The 17512-nt window shown below is 41.2% G+C and overlaps 1 protein-coding gene across 10 annotated transcripts in view; it reads left to right on the top strand.

The window, feature by feature from the left end:
* Nucleotides 1-16742, top strand: part of TRERF1 (transcriptional regulating factor 1) — a 135583-nt gene extending 118841 nt beyond the window's left edge. For 8 of the 10 annotated variants that reach the window (XM_070734520.1, XM_070734516.1, XM_070734517.1 and 5 more), the window contains 7 exons: nt 1723-1826; nt 3573-3648; nt 3790-3878; nt 4678-4791; nt 8046-8246; nt 9291-9499; nt 15178-15795. In XM_070734520.1, the coding sequence (XP_070590621.1) occupies nt 1723-1826; nt 3573-3648; nt 3790-3878; nt 4678-4791; nt 8046-8246; nt 9291-9499; nt 15178-15499 (1115 nt within the window). In that variant the 3' untranslated portion in view covers nt 15500-15795. Of the gene's footprint in view, nt 1-1722; nt 1827-3572; nt 3649-3789; nt 3879-4677; nt 4792-8045; nt 8247-9290; nt 9500-15177 lie in introns of all 10 variants that reach the window. The other 2 variants (XM_070734518.1, XM_070734519.1) reach the window with 1 other exon arrangement.
* The last annotated feature ends 770 nt before the right edge of the window (nt 16743-17512 follow it).

Here is a 17512-nt window from a genome sequence, read left to right as displayed (position 1 = left end):
ACAATAATTTACTCACCATTATTACTGGCACTCACCATTGAATAAGTGATCCTGATATTTATAAACATAATTATTTATTAACAATAATTGTTGTTTTTGTTATTGATTTGCAAAAATTATTAGTTTGGCGACGATGTATGACATCATCAGGCAGGGGAAACCGTGGTATAGAAAAAAACCTGCAAAGTATTTTTTAATTAATATTTTTTGAAAAATCGTGGTATAGGTTATATGTGAAGTTTGAACCCGCGAAAATCGAGGGAACACTGTACTTTCATATCTTTCCATCAATCTAAAACTCCTAATGCCCATGCTGCCCAGTCTGAAAATGGCCCATAAGAGGCAATCCTGAGTGTTCTAACCTAACCATTATGAAATCTTTTCTAATACTTGCCAAAATCTGCTTCCTTATAGTCTTTTGGGATCTTCTGCCCAATCTTCTGGAACAGTTCTGAACCATTTTGCCTGCTGCTTACAGTTGAAGCTAGCTTCGCTGTCTCCCCATTCCTTTAGCAACTGGATGTCTTTCCAACAGATGTACCTTTAATTAATGTACCTTTTCCACAAATTAGGAAGCACTGGTCCAAGCAAGTAACTTAGAACATCTTTTACATCATGTTCAATTTTCTGCTATTTTGATATTTGATCTATTTCACCATTGGCTATTTGGTTTTATTTTAAAAAAGTAATATCCTCCTGCCCCCCATGTTCATCTACCCTTTTAAAACAAATTAATGCTGTTCCAAAGATGTGTATTTTTGCATTATTTGAAGCACTAATGAACTGCTGCCCCCATGGGTGGGTGAGTGGGTGGGGGAACGGACATGGAGTGGGGGTAGTAGATTTATGCACTATTTATTGAATACTTAATAGTTTTTTATTGTCCTTGCTTCTCTAGTATCTTAGTATGATCCTTAATTACTTTTAAAATAGGAAATAATTAAATAGTATGTTTTAATCATTTTAATCTAGAACTGAACTTTTATAGCAATTAAAGAAAATTTAGTTACTTGCCTAATATGTTATCATACTGAACCTTTTGGGTCCAGTACAAAAACCTTAAAATGTTACTGTGCTTCTCAAAAAATATTGCTGTCTATCATTTGTTCTTTTTGTGGCTATTCAAATAATGTGATTTAATCAACTAAAAAAGAGTCCAAGCATCTATTTGGAAACTTATCTTGGTTGGTAAGCCGTTCCCACCCCTGATCACATGATTGTCAAGCCACTCCCACCTGGTCACATGACCATCAAGCCACACCCACACAATAAGCCCACAGTATGGTAGTAAATTTTTTGCGGCCATTCACCGATTTCAGTTGATTAAGTGGAGTGTGTGAATGAATGTTTTGGCTTTCCATGTTTCTGTTAAATCCAGCAGGCAGCATGCAAAGGGAACCCTTACCCATTTTTCAGATTGCGAAGCATGGAGTCTGTAAAATTCATAATTATGTTTAATAAAAAAGCATTATACACACACATACACTAAAAACCACCGCAGAGAAAACTTCAAAAGAATAGCAAAACAATCACATCTGGAGGAGGAGCAATCTCAGCAAGTAATTAAAATAAACTGCCTCCTATTGTGCCCCAGCTGTCTCAAAATAGGAACTCATACTTGTTAGAATTAGTGTCTTTACACTGGCTTTATGCATTCTTGTTACATTTCTGCATTCAGCAGCAGAATTGTTTGAGAAAATTAATTTTGTTTTCTTATTACAGTGACCAATCTCTTAAATATGTGCTGCTCAAGCATATTAACTGGTGGAGGAACCAACATAGAATATGGTTTGCATTCTCTCTTTGAAGCTAAAGGAAATATTATGGTAGGTTACAGAACATGTTAAAAATAGTAACAGATTTCTTGAAGTAATTGGACATCAAGAAAATGTTTGAATAACTAATTGTGAAATAGTCTCACTTGGCATTAATAAGATTTTTTTTTCTTTAGTGCAACTTCTGAATAATTTCTGATATGATGCTTTATTTTAAAAACTCATATCCAGTTTTTCTTAAGGAAAAAAAGCCTATGGCTGCAACTGCCTAGTACAGTGATGGCGAACCTTTTATTCCTTGTGTGCCAAAAGAGCACGGATGAGCGCTATCGCACATGCGTGAGTGCCACACCCATAATTCAATGCCTGGGGAAGGTGAAAATAGATTCCCCCACCCCCTGGAGGCCCTCTGGAGGCTGGAAACGGCCTGTTTTCCAACATCTGGTGGGCCCAATAGGCTCATGTTTCACCCTCCCCAGGCTCCAAAGACTTCCCTGGAGCTGGGTGAGGGTATAAATGCCTTTCCCCATCCCCCTGGATGCTCTCTGGAAGCCAAAAACACTCTCCCAGTACCTCTAAGCAAAAAATCAGCTAGCCGGTACACACATGCACATTGGAGCTGAGCTAGGCAACAGCTTGTGCGCCAACAGATATGGCTCCGCATTCCACCTGTGGCACCCGGGCCATAGGTTCGCCATCACTGGTCTAGTACCTAATAAAATACCTTGCACTTTATGTACACTCAGAAATAAATCCCACTTCCATTCCATTACAGCTGTTCAGAGGATAGCAACTTAAGCAAGAAACAACTTAGGTCTGTGATGGTGAACCTGTGGCATGCGTGCCAGAGGTGGCACACAGAGCCCTCTCTGTGGGCCCACAAGCTGTCACCCCAGTTCAGCTCTGCCATGCATGCGCGGAGAATGTGCAAGGGGGACCTGGGCCATGTGCAGGGCAGGGGCCAGGCACACTTGTGGGGGCTGTTATGCAGAGGCTGGGGGCTGTGTACGCATATTTGGAGTTGGGGCGCATGTGCGGTGCTGCACGCGCCCTGCATTTAGGAGGTTCGGGTGCGCAAGCATACATTTGTGTGCACATACTCTTTGGCCACTCGGTCCAGAAAAGGTTAGTCATCACTGACCTAGGTCAACAAGGCACTGCATAAACAAGAGTCTCAATATCCTTTTTGCATCGTGGCGACCAAAACTAAATGCAGTATTCCAAGTGTGGCGGTACCAACATTGCTGAACAATAGTAACTGTGAGAGGGATCTTGGAGTCCTAGTGGACAACCATTTAAATATGAGCCAGCCGTGTGCAGCAGTTGCCAAAAAAGCCAACACAGTTCTAGGCTGCATTAATAGACAGATCAAATCAAGATCACATGAAGTGTTAATACCGCTTTATAAGGCCTTGGGAAAGGCCACACTTGGAATACTGCATTCAGTTTTGGTCGCCATGATACAAGGATATTGAGACTGTTAAAAAAGTGCAGAGAAGAACAACAAAGATGCTTAGGGGAGTGGAGGCTAAAACATATGAAGAACAGTTGCAGGAACTGGGCATGGCTAGTTTAATGAAAAGAAGGACTAGAGGAAACATGATAGCAGTCTTCCCGTATCTCAGGGGTCACCACAAAGAAGGAGTTAAACGCTCTGCAGTTTTAGTAGCATATCATAAGCAAAGGAAATTGGAAAATTGGAAGATAAAGTAATTAATTATTAAATGATTGAGTGTAATTTTAATAATTACAAATCATGTGCAATCCTGGTTTGCTTTGTCTCTGTTAATATTGTAGGCTGCTCTGGAAATGCTTCTTCTTTTGAAACCAAAAAGAGCAAAATCGCACCCTCTAGCCAATTATCATTATGCTGGTAAGTACTAAAATAGAGAGCCTGCCAATTCCACATGGGAACTTCTACCAGGGCAGGTGCTGTTGGCCGAGCACTAAAAAAGAAAATCACTCATTTGACAGTAAAAAATTAAAATGGTTCTCACCTGTTTATTTATTTCAGGTTCCGACCAGTGGACAATCTTTGAAAGAAAATTGTTCAGTAAAGCACTGGCAACATATGGCAAAGATTTCATTTTTGTGCAGAAAATGGTGAGCTGTTCCTCTCTCCTTTTTACATGAACTTCTGGATACCACTTATTACTTACTTATCTGTTATGCTAATTCCAGTGGGCATGGTTTTTAAGTGAATGTTTGTATGTTTAGACCTAGACGGGATCTCAAATGCAAGAACGTGTTCTTATTTTTAAAACACGAATTTGCCTGGGTTTAAAATGATTTAACCCTTTATTCATGCATGTTAGTAAGATCCTTAACCAAAGTTTAAATTTTTGATACTGTTTCAAAGTTGTGATAAAGCATACAGATCAAATCAATATATTCTGCCGCATGAATCCCAGTGACCGATTAGGTCCCACAGAGTTGGCCTTCTCCGGGTCCCGTTGACAAAACAATACCATCTGGTGGGACCCAGGGGAAGAGCCTTCTCTGTGGCGGCTCCGACCCTATGGAATCAACTCCCCTCGGAGATCAGGACCGCCCCTGCCCTCCTTGCTTTTCGCAAACTCCTAAAAACCCACCTTTGCCGCCAGGCACTGGGAAATTGATTCCCCTTGGCCGCTCCGTTTTATGTATGGTTTGTTTGGGTTGCATGAATGTTTTTAATCAAGGGCTTTTAAAACTGTTCTTATTTTTTAATCATTGCATTTGTATTTTGTGTTCCTGTTGTGAGCCGCTCCGAGTCTTCGGAGAGGGGCGGCATACAAATCTAATAAACAAACAAACAAACAAACAAATAAATAAATAATATTTGAGAAATGTAGTGTGTATGTGTGCTGCATGTTAGCTGACAATGTGCTAATGCAGAGTCTGAATTATTGTATGATTATAGGTGAAGTCTAAGACAGTCGCACAGTGTGTTGAATACTATTATACGTGGAAGAAAATCATGCATTTAGGACGACGGCACAGAACTCGGCAGGCAGAAGTAAAAACTGAATGCCCAGTAAGCCTCACTTCCTTTAATTTTAAAGTACATAAAATTGCATTATCCAGATATTTATATTTATATATTTGATTATTACTTCTCTCACATTTTAAAAAGATAATTATATATATATGCCATAACCTGGTCCATGCTACAAGAATGTGTGTTGCTTTATCCTAATTACCTGACTCAGTAGTGTCAACCCCTAACCCCCAACATTTTTCCCTTAGACTCTCCACGATTGACCTCTCCAGGTTCCTTAGAGGTCAGCAAGGGGCGTGCATAAGTGCACCAGTGTGCCTTCCGTCTCCTGTCTAATTATCTCTCCTTATCTCATTTATCTTTTCTTCCTTTCAAATATGTTCACCTATACTTTTATATCTTTTCTTCTATTCTTTTCTTTATTTATATTATTACATATTGATTGCAGTTCTTAGCAAGCACCACAGTAATGTAAAATTTTTATGTGTATAGAAATGGGTGTTTTTAGTTTGGAATTCCCAACATTTTGTTGCGAGATCTACTGTATATTTGTATCTGTATATCCAGAAGGAACCTGGAATTTCTAGTTTTAAAGAATCAGGAAGCAACTGATAATGAAATAATTCTACTTAAGAGCCATTGCTAGTTGGAATAATAATAATATATATGAATAAGGAATTGAACTTCCTATAAAGCAGCTTACCTTGATTCACTGCAGAGAAATTGCCTTTCTATATAATATAGAACAGGTTTAGAGCAATAAGAGCAACTTGAAAGTACCTCTTCATATTTAGTTATTCTGAATAATACATTCTGTAAGGAATAATGATGTCAGTTAATTTTTTCTCTAACTCGTCTCACACCTCCAAAACAGATGTTTTAAAAAAAAACCAGCTGGAGAAGATTTCTTTTTATTTAGTAATTATTAAAATTAAATTATATATTGATCTTGAAACAAAGAACCAGGTAGCACGTTCTTACAATTTAAATGTATTTATATCCAACTTTTTAACCATCCATCCCCCTCATAAAATCACTTATCTCCCAAATAATAATTTCCACAGCTTAATTTGGGGGGGTGGGGGTTGTTGTTTTGAAATAATTATGAATTGAAATTCTTGCTGGTCTCTTCCAAAATCCCTAGGGAATTTCTGAACAATTCTGATTAGGGATGTACATGAAACAAGTGTTTTGAAGTTGATCAAGACAGCCCATGCATTCTTGCTTATGGTAGCCTATAACATCTGAAGAACATGCTTCTCTGCCACCCTATTACATCATTGAATCATTCTCTGTAATACAATTAGTCCTTCAAAGTAATGGAGCCTGCCCATTCCATTCATAACCAGAGGATTTGTGACAGTGAATCTCATACCATGAATTCCCTGCTTTTGCCCATGTATTCATTAATCAGATGTGTGGCTCGTTAAGTGCACATGAGGTATTTCAGGGTGGAGAATATCACGGTGGGCCTAGTGATGGAATAGATTACATGTCTAAGACCACCCAAGGCCTCCTTGACCCACTGAAATACATCACACTCCCCACAATTGCTTCCCTCCTACAACCTGCCATGCTAGGTCATTTACCTTATGACGATCGAGCAAGCAATCCGCAGACCTCGCCCAGCCTGTTGCTGGTCAAAATGGAGCTTCTGATGGGCGAATCCGGCACTCAGACACTTTGTTCGACCCTCCGTGGCCCTTCCCCAGCCTAGGGTTCTGATCCATTTGGTAATTAACATGCTATACCAGGTCACCTACCTTATGAAGATCTAGCAAGTAATCCTCAGGCCTTGCCTGGCATGTTGCTGGTCAAAATGGAGCTTCTGAAGGGCAAATGCACCACTCAGAAACTCCGTTCGACCCTCCGCGGCCCTCCCCCAGCCCAGGGTTCGGATCCATTTAGTAATTAATCTGCCATACCGGGTCACTTACTTTATGAAGATCTAGCAAGTAATCCACAGGCCTTGCCTGGCACATTGCTGGTCAAAATGGAGCTTCTGAGGGGCAAATCTGGCCTTCCGACACTCTATTCAGCCCTCCCATGGCCTGGGTGTCGGATCCATTTAGTAATTAATAATATTAGATCTACCTATTGATATTGAAACAACAGGCATCTCTCGACTTTGGACCCACAACTGAGCCCAAAATTTGCTAAGCAGGACAGTTGCCACAGTTGTGAAGCGCGAATCACTGTAGTTATTAAGTTAGCAACACAGTTGTTAAGTGAATCTGGATTCCCCATGACGTTGCTTGTCACAAGGTTACATATGACCCCAAGACACTGCAGCCATCATAAACATGAGTCAATTCCCAAGCTTTTGAATTTTGATCACATGCTACAAAGGTGGTACATGTGAAAAATGATCCCAAATCACTTAATTTTGAACAGTCACTAAAATGAACTGTGGGAAATCAAGGATTATCTACAGGTATATATGAGTTACTTTGATCCTCCTTTAACATCTCTATATTTAGACAATTACAGTTTCTTATACTGTTACGCAGGGGCGGATTGCTCCTACCACTACTACCGGTGCACTATGCACGCAGCTTTGAGTGTCTTGTGTGCACATGTGCGCGTCAGTGTGTTTTTGCGCAGGAAGCAAAATCTCGCAAGGGGACATGCAGGTGAGATTTCAGCTTTTTTTTTTTTTGCTTCCATGCTACTGGGACGTTGGTGCAGAATATCTCCGGGACCGCCTTCTGCCGTACGAATCCCAGCGACCAGTTAGGTCCCAGAGAGTTGGCCGCCTCCAGGTCCTGTCGACAAAACAATGTTGTCTGGCGGGACCCAGGGGAAAAACCTTTTCTGTGGCGGCCCCGACCCTCTGGAATCAACTCCCCCTGGAGATTAGGATTGCCCCCACCCTCCTTGCCTTTCGCAAACGCCTTAAAACCCACCTCTGCCGTCAGGCATGGGGGAATTGATTCCCCTGGGCCGTTTCCGCTTTACGTGTGGTTTGTATGAGATATATGATTATTTTTTATATTAAGGGTTTTAAATTGTTTTAACCATTGGATTTGTACTGTTTTGTTGTTGTGAGCCGCTCTGAGTCTCCGGAGAGGGGCAGCATACAAATCTAATTAATAATAATAATAATAATAATAATAATAATAATAATAATAACAACAACAACAATAATAATAATAATAATAATAATAAAAGACACCCAAAGCTGCGCATGCAGCTCAACTTTTACTACTGTTGCGGCGTCCTTTACTGTTCTGATAGGAACCCAATAGTGTCGTTACTGCATTATCATCTAGGATGTCTTTGAATTTTAGACAAGTGGTGAAGATGAAGAAATGGAAGGCGAAGACCAAACTGAGGAAGAAAAAGCATCTGTAAAAGAAGAGGATACAGAAATACAGAATTCCCCTGACCCGCCGTCTATTGCTATTGCATCACCAATTAACTCTCCCCCTCTGCCAAGCCTCGGGCTACCTGCGACCTCTTTTATCTGTGAAATGCCAGACTGTGGGGCTGTAAGTATAATTGTTAATACAGTAACACACACACATAAGGTCACAAAATAAAGAAGAGAAAGCAATCAACTGTAGCTAAAGAAAGCAGTAATAGTATCAACAGTAATAGATGCCTTGGATTCAATCCCAAAACATTTGGAGTACCACTTGGGCACCGTAGAATTGATAAAGTCACCATCATTCAATTGTAAAAGGTAGCTATGATTATTTATTTGTTTGTTTGTTTGTTTATTTATTTATTGGATTTATATGCCACCCTTCTCCAAGGACTCAGTGTGGCTTACAACATACACAAAATACAAAAATCAGTTCGGAAGTCCAATGGTTAAAACATTGTAAAAACTCCCTAATGTAAAAACATCCAACCCTACTCACTCACACCACAGTGATACTAAGAGCCAGGGACAGATGTTAAAGTTCAGCGGCCCCAGGCTGGCCGGCACAGATAAGTATTTAAAGCCTTCCGGAAGGCCAGGAGAATGGGGGCAGTACGAATCTCTGGAGGGAGTTGGTTTCAAAGGGACGGGGCCACCACAGAGAAGGCTCTTCCCGTAGGCCCTGCCAGATGATATTGCCTGGCTAATGGGACCTGAAGAAGGCCGACTCTGTGGGACCTGACCGGTCGCTGGGGTACATGAGGCAGAAGACAGTACTTTAGGCACTTACATTCTGCAGTGATAAATTTAATACCATCATATAACAACATCTGTTTATCCCCGATCCTTGGGAAGGATTTCATAGGGGAATAAAATTACCAAATCCAGGCTAAACAGTTGGTGGACTGCAACCAATTGTATTAATATTAATTAATCATGTTATTACACATATGTAGAAGTGTGTGGATGTAGAGGCAGCTAGACTGTGCAGTTTCCGGAGAGGGGCGGCATACAAATCTAATAAATATTGAATAAATAAAAAAATAAACAAATAAAATTAATTAATTAAAACAGGCAAGACACCATTTGAGGAACTCTGTATCATTGTTACAGATTTTTAAAAAAACTTTAATTCAGAAAACCTGTTTTGGATTGATTTGCCCTCTAGGTCTTCACTTCTAGGCAAGCCCTGAATGGCCATGCACGTATTCACGGTGGTACAAATCCTGTGGTGAAAAGCCGCTGTGGTGGCTCTAACACTAAACCGAAGACGAATTCTCAGAATGACTACTGCTCTGTCAAGAGTTCCCCAGCTCATAGCACAACAAGTGGTGAGACAGATCCACCTACAATTTTCCCCTGTAAAGAATGTGGCAAGTAAGTAAAGATGTCTACGCAAAAACCTGGAATCTGTGACACTTTATGTAGAAACTCAGTGAAAATCAACCCCCAACAAAGTCAGGAAGTTTCCTTAATGAATAAGAATAATTCAAATTCAGCCTTAGCCAGTGTAGTAGAAACATAGAAACATAGAAGTCTGACGGCAGAAAAAGACCTCATGGTCCATCTAATCTGCGCTTATTCTACTTTCTGTATTTTATCTTAGGATGGATATATGTTTATCCCAGGCATGTTTAAATTCAGTTACTGTGGATTTATCTACCACGTCTGCTGGAAGTTTGTTCCAAGGATCTACTACTCTTTCAGTAAAATAATATTTTCTCATGTTGCTTTTGATCTTTCCCCCAACTAACTTCAGATTGTGTCCCCTTGTTCTTGTGTTCACTTTCCTATTAAAAACACTTCCCTCCTGGACCTTATTTAACCCTTTAATATATTTAAATGTTTCGATCATGTCCCCCCTTTCCCTTCTGTCCTCCAGACTATACAGATTGAGTTCAATCATACTTGCTGGGAACTCTGGGAATTACACTTTTAAAGTATCCAAGGGGCAGCAAGGTTGCAAACGACTGTTTCAAATCACTTTATAATAGAGTGGTAAAATATAATGTATACCATTTAGACAGTGTTAAGATGCCATAAACCAAACCTAACCCTCTTTTGGCTTGAGGTAGAGGGTGGAATTCATACTGTATATCATGTGGTTTGTTTCTGCTGTAACTTAACATGACATGTCAATCCAGCCAGTGCTGTTTACAAACCACAGTTTTTATTTGCTGCATACCACAGGTTTGCTCAGGATTATGCTACTATAACCTAAATTCTGCATCTTTAGCTGGTTGCATCACTTAAGGAAGCTGAACAAGAGACCCTAGTTTTATAGCCCTAGTGAATTATTGGACGATGTTGTAGAAAACTACTCAGCATTCCATTTTTAAAGTTATAAAATAGAAACAAAGAAGTACGCCCTTCATAGTTTTCAGACTCACATACTTGAAATGTATGGGATTTCTCTATTTGGGCAACAGGATTAGAATTCAGAGAATGTATCTGTGAGTAATTTCCTGTTTATGCCAGTACTACATTTGTTCACTTTAAATGTATTTATTATATACATACATGCATGCATGCATACATATGTTGTTGTTTTTCCTGCTGAATCACCCTTGTATACCCAAATATGGGAGGGAGCACACAGCTTCCAAAAGAGCTTGAAATAGATCTATACGAATCTTCCTTCCTTTTCATTATCAACATATATATGTGTGTGTGTGTGTAGATACTGTATACGCATACACACACACTAACACATACATATGGTTTTTTCTGTCAAAATCTAGATCTGTGCTGGTCTCCCTTTTCATTATCAGCAAAAATCTGTTTGGTGTGTGTTTGGGTATGAAGCATATTGAACCAGCAGACATGGCTGGTAAATCCACAGTAACTGAATTTAAACATCCATCCATCCTAAGATAAAATACAGGAAATAGTATAAGGGCAGACTAGATGGACCATGAGGTCTTTTTCTGCCGTCAATCTTCTATGTTTCTATAATGAAAAGGAAGGGAAACTAGTATAGATCTATTTTGAGCTTATTATGCTCTCATCAGCTAGCCATACTCTTATCAGGATTTGAACCTGTAGAATCTGCCTTGTAAGGCATGGGCTTTAATCTCTAGACAATGTTTTTTCAGTTGAATCATCCTGGTATATCCAAATATGGGAGGAGCAGACTGCTTCCATTTTGCCTTTCGGCCCCTTCGTGGGTGTGTGTATGTTTGTGTGTGTGTATATATTTACATATGTATGGTTACATATATATCATATTTATCAGCAAAAATATGTAACCATGTAAATTATAGTTTGTCGAATATAAAACAATTTATCTGCCTTGGAATGTCCCATGTGTGGGGCTGAGAGGCAAAAAGGAAAGCAAGTTACTTCCTCCCATATTTGGGAATACCAGGGTGATTTCGAAAGAAAGTCAACCATTTATATGTATGTATGTATATATACACAGACACACATGGTTGTTTTCTGTTGAAATAGATCTATACTAGACTCCTTTCCTTTTCACTATCAGCAAATACGTATGTATATATATACAGTAATACCTCATCTTACAAACGCCTTGTCATACAAAGTTTTCGAGATACAAACCCAGGGTTTAAGATTTTTTTGCCTCTTCTTACAAACTATTTTCACCTTACAAACCCACTGCCGCCACTGGGATGCCCCACCTTTGGACTTCCGTTGCCAGCGGAGCATCCGTTTTTGCGCTGCTAGAATTCCCCTGAGGCTCCCCTCCATGGGAAACCCCACTTCCGTACTTCCGTGTTTTTGTGATGTTGCAGGGGAATCCCAGCAGGAGAATCCCAGCATCACAAAAACAGGCGCTTTGCTGGCAATGGAAGTCTGGGGGTGGAGTTTCCCAGCGAGGGGAGCCTCAGTGAAATTGCAGCATCGCAAAAACACAGAGGTCCAGAGGGGGGTTTCGAGGACTTCAGTGTTTTTGCGATGCTGCAATTTCTCTGATGCTCCCTTCGCTGGGAAACCCCACCTCCAAACTTCCATTGCCAGCAAAGTGCTCGTTTTTGCGATGCTGGGATTTCCCTGCAGCATTGCAAAAACACAGAAGTCTGGAGGTGGGGTTTTCCATGGAGGGGAGCCTCAGGGGAATCCCAGCAGCGCAAAAACAGGAGCTTCGGCTGGCAAAAGGGGTGAATTTTGGACTTGCACGCATTAATCGCTTTTCCATTGATTCCTATGGGAAACATTGTTTCGTCTTACAAACTTTTCACCTTAAGAACCTTGTCCTGGAACCAATTAAGTTTGTAAGACAAGGCATCACTGTATGTATATACAGTGGTACCTCAAGATACGAACCCCTCGTCTTACGAACAACTCGTGATACGAACCCGGGGTTCAGAAAAATTTTGCCTCTTCTTACGAACTTTTTTCGAGTTACGAACCGGCGTTCGGAGACTGCTGGGAAGCCGCGCGGCTGTTTTAAAAGGTGACAGCCGGGTGGCGGGGCTTCCCAGAAGCCTCCCGAACGCCAGTTCGTAACTCGAACAAAGTTCGTAAGAAGAGGCAAAATTTTTCTGAACCCCGGGTTCGGTTCGGGAGGTTGCTGGGAAGCCCCCCAGCCCGGCTGTCACCTTTTGAAACAACCGCGCCGCTTCCCAGCTGTCTCCCGAAGCCGAACGTGGAAGTTCGGCTTTGGCGTTCGGCTTCAGGAGACAGCTGGGAAGCGGTGCGGCTGTTTTAAAAGGTCGCAGCCGGCCTGGGGGGGTTCCCAGCACCCCCGAACCCCTGGGTTCGGGGGGGTGCTGGGAAGCCCCCCAGGCCGGCTGCGACGTTTTAAAAGAGCCGCACTGCTTCCTATCTGTCTCCTGAAGCCGAACGGCAAAGCCGAACTTCCGCGTTCGGCTTCAGGAGACAGCTGGGAAGCGGCGCGGCTCTTTTAAAAGGTCGCACCGCTTCCCATCTGTCTCCTGAAGCCGAACGGCAAAGCCGAACTTCCGCGTTCGGCTTCAGGAGACAGCTGGGAAGCGGCGCGGCTCTTTTAAAAGGTCGCACCGCTTCCCATCTGTCTCCTGAAGCCGAACGCCAAAGCCGAACTTCCGCGTTCGGCTTCAGGAGACAGCTGGGAAGCGGCGCGGCTCTTTTAAAAGGTTGCAGCCGGCCTGGGGGGCTTCCCAGCACTCCCCCAAACCCCGAACCCGGGTTCGGGGGGGTGCTGGGAAGCCCCCCAGGCCGGCTGTCACCTTTTAAAACAGCCGCGCGGCTTCCCAGCTGTCGCCGAAAGCCATTTTTTTGCGGGGGTTTTTTTGGTTGCACGGATTAATTGACTTTACATTGTTTCCTATGGGAAACAATGTTTCGTCTTACGAACCTTTCGTCTTACGAACCTCCTCCTTGCACCAATTAAGTTCGTATCATGAGGTATTACTGTATACGTTTAACCATCTACCTCCCTCATAGAATCTCCCCCCCCAAAGAATAATAATTTCCGTAGCTTCATTTGGACAGGGTTGTTTTGAAATAATTGTGAAATGAAATTTTTGCTGGTCTCCTGCATAATCCCTAGGGAAGTAGTAGACGCTTCTGATTAGGGATGTACATGAAGCAAGTGTTTTGAAGTTAAACAAGACAGCCCATGCGTTCTTGTTTGTGGTAGCCTGTAACATCTCAAGATCATACTTCTCTGCCACCTTGTTAAGTGTAATACAAGTAGCCCTTGAGTTACGAATCTAAAAGAGCCTGCCCATCCATTCATAACCCAAGGATTCGTGGCAGTGAATCTCGTACTTTGAACAGGATCACTCCTTCCTTTTGCTCACGCACTTGTTAATCAAATGCAAGGCTTGTTAAGTGCAAATGTGGTTTTACAGGGTAGGGGAGGCCATGGGAGGCCTAGTGATGGAACAGGCCATCTGCCTAAGACCACCCAAGGCTTCCTTAATCCACTGAAATACCTTTTGGCTAAGACAAAAAAATACCAAAATATTATTTTTAAAAAAGACTGTTCAACAACGATTTCATGTACTGGCAACAGACCATGAAACTGAAACAAACTTTTCACATAACTTACAAAAGATATTGATTGACGCAATTTTTAGACATACAACAAACATTATGAACAAAACCCTAAAATATTGAGTGCATGGACTAGAACTTGCTTGTTAGATAAACACCAACAATATTTACAAAAAATAGCTAACACCATACAATGAACTAATAAAAATCAAGGGAAATGTACACCAACTACATATTTAAATCAGAGGTCATATATTACGGAAGTGCCAGCTAAATAGCCAGCATGTCTTCTCCTTTTCTCCTTTCTTTTTCAATCCCCCTTTTCTTTATTCTTTCCCCAAACTTCCCCTTTCTACTATATCTTTCCTATCTTCTCGCTTTTCTTTTATTTCTGTCATAATACAATAAATATGATTGATATGTGATGTATTATATTTATCTCTGTTTCATTTATAATGTATATATTTAATAAAGATGTTTTCTTTTTAAAAAATGAAATACCTCACACTCCTCACAATTCCCCCCCCCCAAAAAAAACCCCTGCCATGCTGCATCACTTACTTTGTGAAGATCTAGCAAGCAGTCTCCTCTCCAGCCTCTCAGCTCTATGTGCCCCTTTGCAGTTCTTGTCCAGGCATCTGCAGGCCTCACCCAGCAGATTGCTGGCTGAAATGGAACTTATGAGGGGCAGATCCGCCCCTCAGAATCTCCGTTTGGGTGTCGAGAGACCTCCTCCAGGCTGTTGCAGGCCAAAATAGAGCTTCTGAATCTAGCCCTTGGATCTGCCCCTCAGAAGCTCTATTTCGGCCGGCAACGTGTGGGATGAATGTTGCAGAGCCTCTTCAGTTGTTTATAAAGATGAACAACTGCCGTGATGCTACAAGATTTATAATTTTGGGACTTATTCGTAAATGCTAGGGGGCGCGTATTGCATAATTTTGAATGTTTGATAAGGGAATGCTCGTAACCTGGGGATTACCTGTATCTGATCAGCAGTGAAGGATCAACCCCTTCTTCCCCAAAGGAAGCGTAATTTTGGAAGAAAATGTAATGTACCCCTGTAATTAATACAGATTCCCTTCCCCCCCCCCCGCCTTGTCACATTGTATTAGGATATTTTTCAAAATCAAAAGTCGCAACGCTCATATGAAGACCCACCGCCAGCAGGAAGAACAACAGAGGCAGAAAGCCCAGAAGGCCGCTGTTGCAGCCGAAATGGCAGCTACAATTGCAAGGACTGCTGGATCACCGGGGCACAGCTTGATTCCCCTGGATCACTTAGACTTGATAAAGCAAGTCGAACAGGGAGATGACCTTGGCAGCGATGTTGTACAGGAACTGGGAGAAGCAATTGACAGTGCTGAAGTGATAAACCCCAGCCTCTTACTCGATGAAGAAGAATCAGAATTGCTTCAGGAGGATGTGGAGCTGTAGACAAAATGAGCCATGTCTGTAACATTTCAGGCACCAGTTGCAATCCGTTCCCTCCAGTGAAAAGACTATATTTCATACTTCCCTTTTATTTTAAACTGTTTCTATAGCTGGGTTCTTTTAAATCCAGAACTGGCCGAACACATCTGTCTTGTGATGTTCTTTCTTTTCTTTTTTAAAAGTGGAGCGGAATTATTGTTTTCTAAAGGAATCTTGTGTAATATATTGGAATCAAATATTCTGGGGGGGGGAATCCATATATCTTAAAACTTTCAAAAGAAACTTCATATTTCAATTCCTCAAGAGACTTTCTTTTCTTCACCTTTGTTAATTCTGGCTTCAAGAAAGCCTGCAATAGGACTGTGAGATGCCAAAAACAAGTCAGTGATATCTGCATCTTCAATCCAAGATGGACATGGAATAAGTTGTTAGTATTTGGTGATTTTGGACTAGGGAAACAGCAACCTAATATGGTCCTTCTGCTTGGGCCTATAATCGAGATAATCCAATTCAATTATTTCCTCTCACACCAAAGGTTTGACACCAAATGAAAATTCTGAGGAGATCTCGATTGTCCTTCCTAACAAGATTTAAATGGATGTTTTGTTTGCTTGGGCACAGGCAGCTTGATAGCAATATATCCTGTTCTGCTTTACTTGGATCTGGAAGGAAGAAACAATCATGAAATAAGAATGAATGTCTAAATCAGAGATGTCAAAGTCGACCCTGTCATGGGCTGCATCAGGATTTTTTTTGCCCTCCAGGGGATGGGGTAGGCGTGGACTGATTGTCATGGCCAATTGGGTGGGCGTAGCCTTGCCCAGGGCAGCAGGGGCCGGTCCCCCACTGTCTCCATGATGGCACACAAGCCAACTCCATGGCTTATTATGGGCTGGATCTGGCCCGTGGGCCACGTGGTTGGCACCTCTGGACTAGATCATTCCTCTAAGCAAAAGTTTTTATTATCACCAAATCTAATATGCATTCAATTGTTTCAAGAGTTCCCATAGTCATAGTCCATTCTTCAGTACTTTCAATTTAGGAGATTCGGAAGGAAGAGGGAATAGCTGGTGACATGATACCAGTGAGTGTAGGAATATCTGGGGGAGTATAGATAAGACTTTCAATTTTACAGTGACAGAATAGCTGAAGCAAACTCACTAGCTTTTTATATAAGATTCCTGAATTGCATGTAAATTAATGATTGATGTATAGCCAATTCGCACAATAAATCAGTTACTAAAAAGTTGTCTTTGAAAGTATAGGTAAAATATGCTATATTTAGCTTCACAGCAGTGTTCTCCTGAAAAGATGCAAGTCAAATTCTTTTCTCAGGGGAAAAGGAGAACAAGGTCCTTCTTCAGATAAATCTGTCTTGCAGGCAGACTGCCCAGGCTCAAATCCCGGTAAGGGTATGGCTAGCTGATGAGAGCAAAATAGCTTGAAACAGATCTATACTAATCTTCCTTCCTTTTCATTTATCAGCAAAAATATGTTACATATATACATGCATACATGCATGCATGCATGCATACATACACTGGTCCCCCTTCATTTTCATTATCAGCAAAAATATGTTGCACACACGTGTATGTACTGTATGTATATATGTATATTTTTCTTGTTAAATCACCCTTGTATACCTAAATTTGAGAGGGAGCGTACTGCTTCATTTTTGCCTCTGCCCCTCCAGGAGCCCTCCAGGTACTTAGACAGCAATCTATTTTCTATATGTGTAACATATCTTTGGTGATAATGAAAGTGAAGGGAGACTAGTATAGATCTATTTATGTTTATATACCCTTACTGGGATTTGAACCTGGGCAAATTTAATCTTCATCCAGTACAGTAATTATGATTGTTTCTTCCCTTTCCTGATTTTGTTATGTTAGTTTTTAATATACACAGAGTTTTATTTGGCCAAATATTAAAGTTCCTGCTCTTCAAAGCTTTGCTAACTATGGCCACCAATAATAATTCCAGATGTGGTCATTACTGTGTTCAAATCAGTTTTAT

This window comes from Erythrolamprus reginae, chromosome 1 (genome assembly GCF_031021105.1).
Source record: "Erythrolamprus reginae isolate rEryReg1 chromosome 1, rEryReg1.hap1, whole genome shotgun sequence".
NCBI lineage: Eukaryota > Metazoa > Chordata > Lepidosauria > Squamata > Dipsadidae > Erythrolamprus > Erythrolamprus reginae.
The sequence above is the reverse complement of the archived record's forward strand: the minus strand, read 5'-3'. Positions and strand labels throughout refer to the sequence as shown.